A 16,557-nucleotide genomic window follows, 5' to 3' on the forward strand; every position below is an offset into this window, starting at 1 on the left:
ATTTATCACACGGAGCTTTTGCTATTATTTTGGTTATATGGTCCCAGTTGCACTGAACTGAAGGGGATTTGTCCAAAAATATGAGTGCAGTTTTCCCTTCCCAAAGATTATGTATTATCACTATAGTATCCAAGCAGAAACATTTAACTGACAGCTGTTTCTACAGATTTAAGATATTTAAAAGAAAAAAAAATAGAGCAGGTTTTTTTAAAGTGGCTATTATAGTTTACATTCATTAGATTTGATTTTTAACTTTTCTACCTACATTACGCGAAACATCAAAAACACAGGTGTTCCATTTATATCAACAGTAACATGAAGATACCATTGTATTGACTGATTTGCAGGTAGCACTCATGGATATGTCAACCCAGTTAAGGCCCGCAGTAACTAACGACATAATGAAATAGTAAATGCAATATCCAGTGCCTACTTCAAAAATTCCCTTGAGAGGCTCTAGTCTTCTGACGCTTCTTTAGACAAGAACTGGCAATTCCGAGATACAAAATAATCAAACAAAAACAAAACAAAAAACTTGATAACTTTTTTATTAAGTTGAAGTAGCATTCTGTTCAACTTGTGGCTAAATCACGCGTTCATAGTAACACCCATACTCTGTACTGACCTATTGTTTTCTGGAGTTTAAGGAATATTCTAACATATTTTTAAAATTTTACCTTTATTTGATTACGCATACTATAAATCAATGACTAAATCTAAAACAGTTTCCATTTTGCAGCTACCAAAATACTGTATTTCTCAATTTCATTACCTCATTAGTTTTCAGAAAAATCAGTAAAACAGTATATAAGTCAGTCCTAAAAAGAAGGTTATAATCAAAATTAATCAGTGGAAAATGCACTGTGCTTGGTATACTAGGAGAGCTGTAAAATATTTTACTTTATCTATATTTAGCTGGAGATAGATATCTAATGCAAATAAAAAACCAACTGCTTTCTGTTTAAATTCCTTATAATGAAAGGACTCAGGGTATTATTTGAATGTTTGCGCATTCATTCATAAGGCAATGATTTGTGTGTATAAAAAATGTTTGAGGCTGGTATATATAGGAATAACTTGTAGAACAGTAACATATTCCTTACATCATACTTACACTTTGCCTAAAATAAATTATTAAAAGTTGCTTTCTGTTGCTCAAAATTTGAGTGGAATAAATATATAAAGGTACTGCAAAAATCAGCTTGTGTTATATTTCTGTCAGAAACCATTAAAAAAAAAAATTAACTTTTTCCCCCTCACTTGCTACACAAGTCCCAAACTGTACCATCTTACCATTCAACGTAACAGATAAATGCTTAAGAATATATATTTTTACTCTGATCTATACCTGAATATTTCCTAAAATTATTCTTTTACAGCAATTCTCACATGCCTTTAGTTGATTTATTTTTTAAGATTGACAAGTATGTATTTTTGGTAAGTTTGCAGGTAAAACATGAAAAAGGTATGTGTGTGTGTATTCTGACATGTACCAAATTTACTTTTTTTTTCCCCTGAGTTATGTAGCTGCCTCAAAAAAACTGGACCAAAGAAAGCAAGAAAAGGAAGATGATATTGTTTTGGGGGCAGTGTTCTGGACCTTGAAAGATCTGGGTTCCGTTCCTGGCCCAGCTACAAACTTCTCGTATAAAAATTTGGCATATGATTTCATTAGCTTCAAATTACTCTTTGTTTAAGAACATATATTCTTGTTATTCTTCCTATGATGGTCATGAGAATTAATTATTTTCTTTCATACGTGATACCTTCTAATAGAATGAGCACACAGGTGCAAACCAAACATCCCAAGTCCTGCTCATGTACTTCAGTTCTTAGGCATTTTAAGTTTGATTTTCCTTAATAAAGAGATCAAGCATAGAGCACAAATTGCATCAAAGCTTGTGTGATCGTGACAAATAGTAAAAATAAACCTAATCTGCTATATCCTTTTGTGTTATTTGTACTGCAGTTGAAGCATTACAGTCACATGATGAATGATGCAGTAATCTAAACAGATCTAACATAATGAAAAAGCTAAACAGGGATACTTACGAATAACTAAAAGACGCTCTAGACTGATAGAGTGTTCAAGCTTTTAATACAGAGAATGCGTATGTGCATATACATACATATCAATCTTAAGCTTCAAACGTTTAGAAATGAAAACTAGCAATTGTTCATTTATACAAAACTAGATTTAAACCTAAGCTCACCTAGGTGCATTTAAAACATCATGCCCCTTATTCTGCCTCATTTAGGCTTGGGTTTGCTTTGTTTGGGGAAAAGCAGAAAGACAAAAATAGAGAGGCTGGACATTTGTCCTGCTCCCCCCATTTTATCACTTAACTTTTCTAGAGGTACAGGGGTTCTTCAATCTCCCTGAATACATCTGGCCTTTATTCATCTACTGCATTTTTTAAGGGGTAAAAGGAAGACTAGGATTTAAAAGTCAGTTATATGTATTCTGCCCTTGAGTGGCCAAATCTTGAGATCAAATGCTTGCACACCCCAAAATTGAGGCACTCCAAGTAACTAATCGCAATTCAGTATCTCGGGCTAAATTATTGCTTCACTTAAACAGTAAGTGCACTCAAGCTTGTTACCTTTACAATCAACTGGAACTTTGCCATTAATTTTAATAGGAACAGGATCAGGTCCTTGACTTTTTTTTTACATCAAAGAGAAATCTTTCACAGTCATTTTGCTATAAATAATTAAAGCTGATTAGTAATAATAAGGTACCTTAACTGAAAAGGTAAACAGGGGAGACATTTATTATCAAAGTAAGAAAGGAAAATTAAAATAACCTGCAACACTTTTGTATGTGCAATTCATCAGGAAATGTTGTAAAAGAACAAAAACAAATGTTGGCTCATTCCAGAGGTTCTTTGTCATCATTAATGTATTCAGGTTTTCACAGCTGAATTGCTGTACTTTGAAAAGATTTTTATGAAAGGAAACTCAAATTCAATGTTTAAACAAAGCTGTCAGGTTACCAAGATTTAAATTTGTTTGTATGTCCAGAAAATGTTTTCTCCTTTTTAAAAAAACCCGCTAGGTTAAGAGGGGTATTATTCTTCTGCTCTCAATTTGTAAACAACAGAAAACAAGCTTTTGTTAAGCAGCGCATATTTATTTATTTGTTACCGTGAAGCTGAAACCAGCAGTTAGAAATATCTGTTCCAAAGTGGAGGTGAAACTACCTGGTAAGGATATTTTACTTCATTACTAGTTCTGTTCCTCAAATTGATACAAATGGCCTCCTTCTGTTTCTGTCTGTCTGCTTGCCTGATCAGTGGAGCTAATTGTCGGAGCCGGGGAGATCTCCTATACCTAAACAGAAGATATGCAGTTTGTAACCTGCTTAATTTGCCTTATGTCCTGGATAGCCCTCAGTATGTTGTTCATTAAAGTATCAGCTGTTTCGTTTGTAGCAGTGGCAATCTAAGCATAGGCCTATTTTTCTTTGTTAAAAGGCCAGATTGTCAATAAATAATACACGTCTTACAAGGTAATTTCTTACCACTTAGAGCAAGTATGACAGTACTTTATTTCTCTCCCCTCTACACTTCTTCTCAGTTTTGCACTTACACAGAAGACAATGACAGAGGTATTTAAGGTGGCTAAAGAATAAGCCTTATTAGTTAAACAGAAGCCTAAAATCAAAGCTTTACAGTATTAGTTGGCACTTAAGCGGAAGCAGGCTGAACCCTTTAGCCTTCACTTTCTAAAATAGGGAACGACAGATCTTTACAAAGGTCCACACATATATGAAAGACAGGAAAGATTCTGCCTATGCCCACATATTTCTAATCAATTTCGACCAGAATCAAAACTGTGGCAGTTAGCTGCCACTCTGTATGAATGTCTAAAGAGTCATTTCATCTCAGATACAGGGCTCTAACGTCAGCTGGCTGCGCACAATTTGCAGGCTGCTTTTGTAAATTATAATCCTCTGTATGCAAGGACACAAGCGAACGCAAACATTTCATTATTGCCGTGCACCAATATTGCTGGCCTCAGCTAGAACTCTGATTTATTAGCCTGTTATTACAGATACACAAAGAAAATGAAACTTTTCCATATGTAGGCTATATAGCCATTTGATGCATTTTGATTATTGATTTATTTCGCACGGAAATACTTACCATGTGAGGTACTTACCTGAACTAATCTTTATATTATATTTTGTTACCAAGTGTGAGTAAAAGAGTCAAAGAATGATTTAGTTCTCATCTTTAGCTTCTCTATGACTTTCAATAATTCTTAATCACTTTTACAAAGGTTACATATATATATATATCTATATAAAATTACATATATATCGGTTATATATATATATATATATATATATATATATATATATATATATATATATATATATATATATATATACCTAGGTTAGGGAAACGCTAGGAAAAGAACAAGCAGAAACACTGAAATCAGCAGTTCCCAAAGCAGGGTCACAACGAGTTCTGCAAAGAATGATGAGGCTGACAGCGATTTATGCCAGTATTTGGAGTACCCTATAATTATTAGTATTCAGGCAGGGTTGTACCTGGAAAGAATCGGAAACTCCCAGTTGACACCAATTAACAGAGGTGGGGCACCACCATCCTTAGTGAGGGGGGCTTATTTTCACGCACACATTTAGAGTAAAAAATTTAAAATTAACGATTTAGAGTTCTTCTAGGTCAACAGACATTGCTGACCAAAAGGTCTTTTGCAATATACAGGTATCTAGTATCTAGATATTCTAATATCTATTCTAATATCTATTCTAATATCTATTTCTAAGCTCCAAACTGGAATTAATGTAATGTGTAACTAATGTAAAACTACCACAAAAAAGTAGAACTACCAATTCCAGGGAGAGAGGGGAGTAAAAAAAAAACAAAACAAAAAAAAAACCCAAACTTTTGAACCTGGAAACCCACAAGACTGTTACTCATGTATGCTGCCACAGCTGAAGTCATTTAAAGTTCTCCTGCCGGCTCCTAAACGCGAATTTGCAGCAAGGCAAAGGGTCTGCAGCCTACAACTTTCTTTTAGTGTTGTGTCGACACAGTCTGAGCTATCAGCCAGCCACAAGCCAGGTCTAGCTGGGGAGCCACCGTGCCGGGTCACTGGCCTAATTTGCCCTGTTCAACTGTTTGCTGAGGGGCAGGACCCGTTTGGATACAGCACAGTGCAATGTGTGAAGTTTTCAGGCCACAGCTGCTTTTACACTAGTGTGATGAGAAGACCAGGCAGAGCTATCTTTGGTTTGTTTGCAGCCACTCAGTATTGGTACAACCTGAAAGAACTGGAGTTTGAGGTCACTGAAGCTGTATTTGACACAGATGACACAGGGTAGGCATGTAGTTTACACCTGTAGTTAAACAGGTGTAAACTACAATTTAGTAGTAGGCTCTACAGTTTAGTAATATCCTCAAAATACTATAAATAAAATCTTTAAAGGAAAAACATGTGTCTAGTGCTGGCTATTTTCAACTGACTTTCTATTAAATATAAGTATTTTTAAACATACATAGTTCCTCTGTCACCTGATCGCTCAGTAACAACACCCCTAATACAGAAAAAAAGAGAAAATGAAGTCGACGGAAGGAGCTAGTGACAGGTTGAGTTAGCTCAAGGCATATAGTGTTGCTGCAATAGCCTTTGTCACTGCGATTCTGTTGCTGTTCAATTAAAAGCAAACTAAACAGTAGTTATTATTAATAATGAATATTAAAATGCTTGTTATGTTAGCATATGGCGTTTGAAGATGTAAAAAATATTCTTGCTTTTATTCATCCAATACAACATGAACCAGACTCAGCGCAGCTCTTTTCTCTTTAGCATACCTCCATCCTTTACAGCTGAGCCTTTAACAGCAAGGCTCAGCTCCAGAGGAGACGCACAGCAGTTTCGTGCTGAGGACCGCTAGCAACAACCGCGCTCCTTGGGCACAATGAAATTTTCTATGTGAAGGGTAAAACTTACCAATGAAGGGGAAGGGCTATCTCAGGGTCCCGTACAAGACTACGGCATGAAATCCCATGGGTGTTAAGAACAATCACAACTCAGCATATTCTGCTCCCAGTGAAATGCAAAAACGTTCTCTGTTTCAGTCCTGTCTTTTTACTGAAAAAAAGTAGTGTGTGTATTTCAAAAGGACTCTTAAAAAAATACTACGCTTCATGTACGTTTCCCTCACTGGAAGGGGGATGATAGAAAGAACATATATTACGTGACACATGTGATGTCATATAAAACGTGACAGAAGTATGATATGAAATAAGGCTTCCAGAACTCAGACCTGTTCACTTCCTATTTCATCTGAAAGGCTTTATTTGCCTTTTCAATTGCTTTTACTTAGGAACGTATTTCTCACACAAAGACATCTAGACCTCTGTGGTTGCTTCCTCTGCATATAATCACAGAGACAATCTCTCAAAAAAGACAGAGGTACAGGCAAATGCCATACAGGGCAATCTGCACTAGCACCAGCTCCCCGACTGAAGGGCTTTGTGAGGAGAAAAAAAACATCGTAACAAGGAATAGCTTAGTGGCTGATTAGGAAAGAATATGTTATCATTTTATGACAGCAGAAATGCACTTGACCCCTGAATGAATGTAAAAGGATGTACCCAAGAGCAAAATACTCCCATGTGAATTATGCCTGACATTTGGGGAACTTATTTGATATCATGTAGGTCCTGCCAGGTTCAGAGAAGGGAAGTTCTTATTTTATTATTTTGCTCCCTGCTGCTTTCTACATGTTTTCCGTATAGCAATGATATCAATCAAGTACTTCAAATCACACGAAGGTTTAATTCTTTACAAAAGTACTTTCTGCTGATCAGGGTTCATGAGGTTAATATCAGAATGGTAAAATTCTCCGAAAAGTAGCAACGAGAGCATGCAGAATATGGTCAAAATGGAAATATAACTGTCCTCTTACCATCTCGCGTATATTTTCATGGCAGCCTTGAGAATCAGGAAGGCCGCAGTGGTTAAGTATGAGGTGGACAACCGATCTATCTCAACTGGACTCACTTCAGGCACACTCTGCAACAGTTATCTTTGTCCTTCAAGCTGTGTCACCCTTCTCTTTTCTCACACGAGCTACAGCCTTAAAACGAGAAACAAACCCCTACAAAACTCCAAAACACTCACACCTCTAAGGTTTCCCCTTTTCTTCTGTTAAGAACAAAGAACACATTACATTCTTCTATGTGAAGTATGCTATTAAATAATAACTTGTACACTAATTAAAGCAAATGTAATTGTGAGAACACACTGACATTGTTGAAGTAAATTACTCAGTTCGTTAATACTTTCATTTCAAGTGACCTTAATTGTATTGATTGTGATATTGAGCAAATTAAATTGAAGAGTATTAAATGCATTGTTTCAGCCTGTCCTTAGAGGATCGACTTTCTCATTACATCAGTGAAACAGGAATACTGCCTACTGTCTTCTTCAAAACTTGTGTCGGAATGTGGCGAACACTGTAACTTTCGAGTGAAAATTTACCGTAGCTCTGAAGTAGTTCCACTGTTTCAGCGTAGTATAAACCTCAAGACTGGAAATGAGCAAAATAATGCCAGATGTAGTAAAAAGTGAGAAAGGAAAAGAGCAAAGTTTCTGAAACTCTTACAGAGAGTCCACTGGAGATAAAAAGGATAAGAAAAATTTCTCTGATAAAGATCCCTATCTGAGAGAGAAAATATTATTGGAATAGAATGAACAGTGCCATGAGGACTTTCAGAACAGAATAAGTAGCAAGAAAACCCCTACTTATTATATTCACAATAAACCTTAACAATGCATGCACATATAAATGCTTGTAAATTAAAATACAATTAGATCAGAAAGTTACAATCTAAAATAAAAATTTATTAAAAGAACTAAAATCTTTCATTTGAAGTATCAGATTGCAAGTGTCATTCCCAGTCTCAGATTTGTTATTTAAAAAACCATAAATGAGTGCACATGCACAATGCACGTTCATTTTTCTTTCTTGAAAAAAAATCGGACATAAGGAAAAGAATGTAGGAATATTTATGCATTTATTAGAGAGCTGACTAGGCCAAATCAGCTCTCATACAAAGGCTGAAATATCTGCTTTTTGGAATACTTTAACTATTAAAGGCGGAGGATAAAGATCTTGCCTATCAATTAGTTAATAGCCTATCCCTAGTTTTGTAAAACTGTAAACAAGCACATTCTTATGACTCGCTGTAACTCAGGATTCAAATATCCTCAGTTATGCGAAAGTTTGGATTGCTGTAAATGCCCAGATCTTTCTTCAAACAACAGTTACTTCATCTGTTGTGCTCTACTTTAGCTAGCTATTCAGCTACCCAATTATCTCCTACCTAGCAACTGCAACATTGAACCCTCCCTGCAACTGCTCCTACTGAACCACCTCCTATTGTTCTCAGGTCACTTCTCCAAAATCTCAAGAACATACTCAATTTTTGTATGTTTCTCCTCCATTGTGCTCATAGCCCTGTCGCACATAAATCACGTATTCTTTCCATATCTTCCCTGAGATTTTAAGAAAAGTACTGAGTACTACCAGACCTGACAAACACCTTTCTGGAATCCCATCCAATGTATGCTTCCAATGTGACAGAAAATGAGCAAAACGTAGTCTATGCATACAGTTTTCCAGCCACCTTTATACACATTTAACAAAAATTGATGCTCTCCCAGATTTCTGTCCTTTTACGAGAACACCTTGCGAGACAATATCAAAATCTTAACTAGACATGACATCTCCTGTTTCTCCATCATCAGTAAATTTCAGCATCAGTTACACTCAAAATAGAATACCTCATGTAGGTTAACAAATCTGACTAGCTCTACGATTAAAGATTTATTTTCATACTTATCCATGATATGCTTCATTTTTACTACCTCATCTCAGTGAACGCTTCTATCATTTAGTCTCTAAAACAATACTTCAAACATTTAGCACAGCTTCAAAGAAAAATTCAGATGTCCTGACATTCTATAATATTGTGTAAAATACTTCCAACTTACAGACTGCCTCTCTTGCAAATTTCTATGATACACAACTGGCTTGCAGACGGTACAAGATACCTCCACAGTAATGGCTACAAACTTTCACTAAGTAGATTCTGTATCAAGCCTGAAATTTAAGGCTGAGTTGAAAAGTGTTCAGTCTTGAAATATTGTAGTGAAGATGATGAAATTCAGGAACATCTATTCCTAAATGCTTTTTGGCCTAGCTGTCCCAACATTCAAATTGTCCTCACTAAAATACTTACACATTTATTCACATGCAGCTTTCAGCCACTGGATCTCATTATGCCTTCACTAAATTCAAGTGATTTCTACTCTGTGAGATCTTCTCTCTATTAAGGAAACAGTTCTGTCTTCTCTCTGCTAAGCACATCCTCTGGTATTTTTAAGAGGAACTTAATATTTCTCTTTAATGGGACAGGGATTCATGCAATTCTCTAATATTTCACATAGGCATGGTGCACATATACTGTTAGAAAACTAGATAGGTAGATGAAAGTAGGGCTCTCTCTATGTCACAGTTTGAATGAAGACAATTCTTCATCCAATCTGTGGTTTGTTTCAACAGTCAGACACCTCATTTACAGAGCAGTGACGGCTTCTTTATTCTGAACTTCTAGTACAGGCTGGATGGGCAGGAATAACTGTATGCTTTGATGCCCAAAGACCCAACTCCATGTAGGCATATCCTTTATCTAAAATGAAATACCAAAACTTCAAAGACTTATTTGGGATTTATAAAGTTCCAAATTAAAATGCAGTAAGTGTTTCACAGTAAAAAAGCTATGAAGATGAAATGGATGCTTTATATAAAATATTTACATAGATAGAACATAAAAAATGTACCATAGTTGGTAACCTTTATGACTTGGGGAACCATGTATTTACATATCTTTATCTTCGCATGTGCGTATGTGTGTGTTGTGTATATATTTTTAACAGTTGACAGCTGTTTTAGAGCATACAGAGATGCCAAGCTGAATGAGGGTCTTGATTACTTCAAGATTAGCTATCTAAAGTTTCTATTCATTTTAAGTGTTGTTAGTGCGAAGAGTCATTAGTCACTTCCTTGTCTCATAGAACATCAGCATACATTTACATTGTTAATGAACATTTGGGGTAAATGAATTAATGGCACTTTTAAACATCAATTCAATACTAATAACTTTGTATGTCATAGAAATGTTAAGGCTGGGATAAAAATGAGAAACCTTTTCAGTCAAGGTAACTAATCGCTTCTGCGCACAATAAAGGGTAAAATTAATTTACAGTGTTTTTGTAACAGGGTAAAAATCTTGATCTGCCTTGAAACAGAGATGAGAGAATTACCAATATTTATTTTTAAAGGGGGGAAAAAAAAGGAAGAAAAAGCTTTTCTTCTTCTTGATTGGCACAGACTAGAAGGCAGTCATATTTCCTCTGGAAAATGGTTATTATTTTAGGTTATTACAAAATACTATTTTCGAGTTTCTAAAAATTTGTACAAAAATGCATTTAGTTTATCAAACTAAAAGGGCTCGATATCGTTAAGATGTCAAGTGTAATTAAGGCGGAACACTGACCTGGAAAAGCTATTCCGTTTAATCTTCAGGTTTTAAAATACTTCCCCCAAGATGTTCATTCTTATTTTCTATCACTGAAAAAGCTTTATAAAGCAATGAAGGAAAATTGGAAAAAAAAAAACAACCTCAAAGGAGCAATGAAGTTGTACCGATGTATTTTAAAGCAAAATATCAGTTTCTTATAAACTGAAGTAATAAACTTGACTAAGTAAAACTTGACATAGCTTTTTTAATAAGCACTAGTAGACAGAAGATTTATAGACAGGTACACCCACACAGAATGGTTGATCTGGGTGAGCGACTTAGGAAATGTGACAAAGTTGTTCCAACTCTGTAATTTAAAATAAATTTTTTATTTTGCTCTCCTGGTACATGTGTTCAATGACTGGAAAATTACAGGTAGTTAAGGTGCCACTGTATATAACTGAGTACTTGAGGAATGTTTTCATGACAAGGATGAGGTTTCAAGCTTCTTGTTAAGCTTATTACTTTCTTCTAACCAACTACACTGTCACTACTAGCAAATAAGTAGAAAAGACAAGGGACACAGACAAGTATTGCATTATGCAAGCAGCTTGTTCTCACCGTTCATTAGAGTCTCCTGAACACTGCATTTAATTAATTTACTTAGGGTTACAAAGTAATTTTTACCGTTAGAGCCTGTTCATTCTATCTCAACTTCCACTGTTTTTTAAAATAAGAATATAGCTGCTGTTTCAAAGAAAAAATAGGAAAATCAACCTTTTATTTGCATAATCTCATTAAAACAACACATTGAACTTTAACAGAAGATAAAAAGAAAAAGTAAAACAAAAAATTCTTAAAACCAAAGCAGTGTAAAAGAGCCCATCTTTGAGAAAGCAACACAAAGCTATGGTGCATTCTTATTCTGAAGTCAGTGTTTGGTTTATGATTAAAAAGGAATGGCAGCGCATTAAACATTTGGCCAACATCTCCTTCTGTAATTGAAAGTTGACTTTTTGTGGTTTTCCTCAGTGTCAGACTGCTCTACACACACTCTGTGAAATGTTCTTTAAGTTGCCCTGCTCAACTTCATTGAGAGAACTAAATAAATTATGACAGGTACAGCTAACATGAGACACTTGTGTAAGGTTTCTAGGTACAATGTAAAAAGTACAGAAATAAAAAAACCTCACCTTGCTCTGGCTTGTTCAAATAACTTTGCAAAGGATCAATGCCCATTTCTTGTTCCTCGGTTTGCAAGGGGTGACTGGTTTCAGATATGGAATGATACATATCGGCAATAGTAATTTCCACTGCAGGGTCTTTGTCTGGAGAGAAAAACAAACAAACATTTGAGTGCTTCTTTAGCTGCTTTTCATTCTCACAAGTCAAGAGCGAAAAATACTTAAAACCTTTTGCTATTTTCTAGGCATAACATTACTATTAGATGTCTAATAGCAGTATAATGGTATTTCTTTTCAAATGTTTTAACGTTTGCATTCCTAAAGAATTGTTACAGTACCTCCAACTATCACACTGCAGGTAAAAATTTAAGTGTGGTTTTAACAGACTGTGGGCTGAGGCAGGAGTGTCCTTCTTTTTCTAACTTGCTCAGTTCCACTTTCAGTCTGATCCCAGGGGATCTTTAGGGATGAAGAATGCGATGGAGCAAAGCTGAGCTGAGACGTGCCATCATCACCCTTCTGGGCAGAGGACCTTTCACCCTAGAACAACTTCCTCTGTTAACCATTTCTTCAGGAACCATAGGCCATAGACCATAAGACTACAGGCAGAGGGATGCAAGCACACACAAAAAGGAAAGAAGGAGACCATACTGACTGGTATGATGGGTGATTTAGGTTTTATCAAGATATGCATTAGCTTTCTAGAGAGGCAGAGTTAAGGGAGCATTTGAAGAAACATAATCAGCTAGCTGGTGAACAAAGATGATCTTCCAAAACAGAAGGGCAAAATAGGCGAAAGCATGCAGATGAAATCCCAGCAACTAGGTGATATGGGATTATCACCACAGGCTGACTGGAATTCAACTATGATTTCATGAGTGAACCAGAACTATGTTAGAAGTACATGTGAGGAGTCTTAAAGGCTAGAATTTGCTGCAATGAATAAGTGGATGCCAGTAAAAGGGTGAAAAGCAGATGGTGTTGGCCCAAGCAAACTAAGTAGCTACTTATGACTGCCATGTCAGTTTTACATATCACTTATTACAACTGCTTAGTTTACAACTACTATTAACTTTCTACCTCCAGGAAAATTATATTTACAAATAAAAACATTAAGACAAACACAAAGAGGTAGATACCAACACTTTCAGGATTGTTGTATTATCTGTTCAGAAATCACCTAAAACAATCATGCTTTGCGTTCATTCTTACAAGGCATGGCACTGACCACATGATTTACACCTTCAGTTGGCTGTCAATAAATTAAAGGGAATCAGGATTCTTGAGACTTCTCTAGTTTTATATACTATTCATCTGCTTCATTGTCCCTTAAAAAACAGGCTAGTTGGGCCACCGTTAGGAACTTCTTTCAAACCAATACATCCAGACCATTTTTGAAAGGATGCTCTCTCAGCTGTATTCCCTCTGGCTTTCATCCCTTACTTGTACTGGATCAGCATTTGTGAGGTGCCGAAATGGTCTCACCTCCACCTCTTACTGCTTTTTAGCTGGAATAGAACATCTGAGGCTCTTGGGAACAAGCAGCTAGGAACTGAGGGAGGGTAGGACTGCCCGCTTTGGCAGCGGTACAAGTTCATGTGAAATTATAACAATCATTAAACCATGGCCCTTAGATGAAACGTACAAGCAAAACACAAAATGGCTTTGAACGGGTCTTGAACTAACTCAAAACAGTTGCATTATGAATGCAAGTACACTTCATATGTTTCCTATGTAATTTATCAACCATAATTATGCAAAATGCATGAATGGAAACTTGGAGAAAAACATTCATAGCCTTGCTAACCACTTAAGTAACGTTTCAGTTTTTACCTGCAGTCTTATGGCTACATAATATAGAGACTTGTTTATGACTATCTGATATTTTAAGTAAATGCATGAAAAGCTTAACTGAATAATAAATGTATTTTAAAAAAGTACAGTGAGATGTTTACAGTTTTTTCCTGCTGGAATTTTAGTTGCTGCTCTGGTTCTCTGCTATATCCTCTGTAATTACCTTTCACCTGACCTTTGATTTCATCTTCACAAAACTTACAAACTTCTTTGTAACTGTGCTGTCAGAGTTTTAACTTTTTACTGTTATGTACCTTCAGAAATTCCTACATGCTCTGAAAAAGGCAAAACCCTGAGTGTCTTTCAAATTGAGAATCAGGTTCAAAATAATCTTATTAGCCTTTGCAGTTTTAATAGCCACCACATATGAAGACATGATATGTTTCAGATTCTTATGTTAGCTATACATCAATAACAAGCTGTGAAAATTGCTCTAGTAAGCTCGTTCTTTTATACAGATATTTTCCAAATCCACCTCCTTTTAAAAATACTTCCCAAATGCCATGCCTTTACAACATATAAGAGGCATAATTTACTTTAGCTGTTTAAAACTACTCTTAACAGTCTCTGAAGAGATTTACTTTTGATTCTCACACTTACAGTTGATAGTTGTGTTTGTCTATTGATACATTTGATTAGTGTTGTTAAAAAAAAGTAACTATTAGTTTTATTACACCTTAGTCCAAGCAATTTTCTCTGTAGCCTTATACTTAAGCTCTTTTCAGGTTTTCTAACAAACAGCAAAGAAAACTGTTAACAGCTATGACTACTCTTGGGATCTTACTCCGAGAAAGATTAATTCTTTACAAGTTTCTGCTTGATTTGCAATGGCCTACAACATACCGTTCATATTAAATAAGATGTAATTTAACAACATTTTCCATGAGAAATAATAACTGTTATAAAAATCTTCTGAAAATTCAATTATTAAATCACAAGACTTGATACTGGCCATCTAGTTAAATCCTAGCATCTCAGTCAAAGAGAAAAGTGGCTCTGCTATCTTCTCCTGGTTTTCTTTCGAAAGCTGAAGACTAGGTGCCCCTTCCAGCACTGGGAGCTCTACTATTCTTTAATACATATGAAAAAATAATTAATTCTACAAAGGAAACATTTATCTAGTTTAGGGAAATGAAAAGAGACACTAATCCGCTCTCAAGCCCAAGGAGAAGACAGGCATATAAATGCCTTGCTTGGCTACTCTCCTTGAGCATCAGAGCAGCAGGAGACTCATGTGCAACAGGGCATGAAGATCTTTCCTTTGTTCCAGGACATCCTGACACACAGCCCTCATGTTGGCCTCAAAAGCTCTGTAACACCTCCCTAATGTCAGCATCACAGGTCAGCTTCTCACACACCGATGTCTTGAATGAAGGCAGTCTACTTCCGAGCAATAGTACAAGCAGCTAGTCCATATAGCACCAAAACCACCTAAATAAACGCCCCTGCCATGAAACCATAAGAATCTCTGGTTCCTCTCCTGCCACTTCCCAGAATGCGGCATGTTCTACCCAGTGCAGCAACTGTCCTTGTGGAATCACATGGATGAAATTTAGCAGTTCACAGCAAGCTTGCCCACAGACAACTGAAAACAGATCTACAGCAGCTACCAGAATGACGATGTTTCCTGTTAAATCATTTCCCTATCTGTGATCTTTCAGTTCAGGTTCTCAATGGAGATCACCAAAAATCATTCAAAAGACAAGCTTATTGACTCAAACACAGAACTCTACTGGATATTAAAAGGATTCTATGGAAACACTGGTTTCTAACACATACTTTTCTCCCCATGAACTCCTCCAAATTCCAGAGGTGAAAAAATATCTACCTCTCCTTCCGTTAGGAAAAACCCATGTTACTAATATCCTCTTCTTGCTCTGCAGGGATCAACTACCTGTTTCTTAGATGATCTGATTAACACATCTATTTAAAATTTAGAGAGCATTTTTTGTTCTCAAAGAGAATTTAGCTTTCAAGTTTTCTGCTTCTGTTTTAAACCTGAAGAGGTTTGCATGCTTGAGAGTTTGGACAATTTCTGCCTGCTATATTTCTTGGTCTAATACTTGGTATTACTTCTACCTCTTCTTGCCCTGTGTTGCCCTGCACTTGCCTTGGTTGAACTTCAGGAGGTTCCCCTTGGCCCAACTCTCCAGCCTGTCCAGGTCCCTCTGAATGGAGTTCCTTGCTTATCCAGGCTGGTCTCCTGCCTGCTTTGCTGGACTTCTTCCTCAGAGGGATGCACCCATCTTGAGCCTGGAGGAGGTGATACTTGAATATTAACCAGCTTTCTTGGACCCGCCTTCCTTCTAGGGCCCTACCCCATGAGATTCCTCCAAGTAGGTCCCTGAAGAGGCCAAAGTTAGCTCTCCTGAAGTCCAGGACTGCGATCTTACTCATTGCCCTGCTCCCTCCTCGTAGGATCCTGAACTCCACCAGATGGAGTCACTGCAGCCAAGGCTACCCTCAACCTTCACATCTCCAACTAGACCTTCTTTGTTTGTTAGTACAAGGTCTAGCATTGCACCTCTCCTTGTTGGCGTCTCCACCACTTGTGTCAAGAAGTTATCATCAGTCCTCTGCAGGAACTTCTTTGACTGTTTGTGCCTAGCTGTGCTCTCTTTCCAGCAGATGTCAGGGTGGTTGAAATCTCCCATGAGAACCAGGCCCTGTGATCGTGAGGCTACTCCCAGCTGTCTGTAGAAGGCCTTCCTCTTCCTGATCAGGTGGCCTGTAGTAAACCCCCACCACCATGTTAGCCTGCCCTTTAATCCTTACCCCTAGGCTCTCAACTTGCTCTTCATCCACCCCTAGGCAGAGCTCCATGTATTCCGGTTGCTCCCTCACATAAAGAGCAAATCCACCACCTCGTCTTCCTGGTCTGTCTTTCCGAAAAAGCACATAGCCATCCATGGCAGCATTCCAGTCATGTGAGCTATCCCACCATGTCTCTGTAA

The 16,557-nt window shown here is 36.8% G+C and overlaps 1 protein-coding gene across 16 annotated transcripts in view; it reads right to left on the bottom strand.

Annotated features, from left to right (window-relative positions):
* The window catches only part of TBC1D5 (TBC1 domain family member 5), a 328,685-nt gene that overhangs the window by 189,105 nt on the left and 123,023 nt on the right, over positions 1-16,557 (bottom strand). For all 16 annotated transcript variants that reach the window (XM_068935353.1, XM_068935344.1, XM_068935349.1 and 13 more), the window contains one exon: positions 11,759-11,893. In XM_068935353.1, coding sequence (XP_068791454.1) covers positions 11,759-11,858 — 100 coding nt within the window. In that variant the 5' untranslated portion in view covers positions 11,859-11,893. The remainder of the gene's footprint in view (positions 1-11,758; positions 11,894-16,557) is intronic.

The sequence above is a fragment of the Struthio camelus genome, chromosome 2 (assembly GCF_040807025.1).
Source record: "Struthio camelus isolate bStrCam1 chromosome 2, bStrCam1.hap1, whole genome shotgun sequence".
In the NCBI taxonomy this organism is placed as follows: Eukaryota; Metazoa; Chordata; class Aves; order Struthioniformes; family Struthionidae; genus Struthio; species Struthio camelus.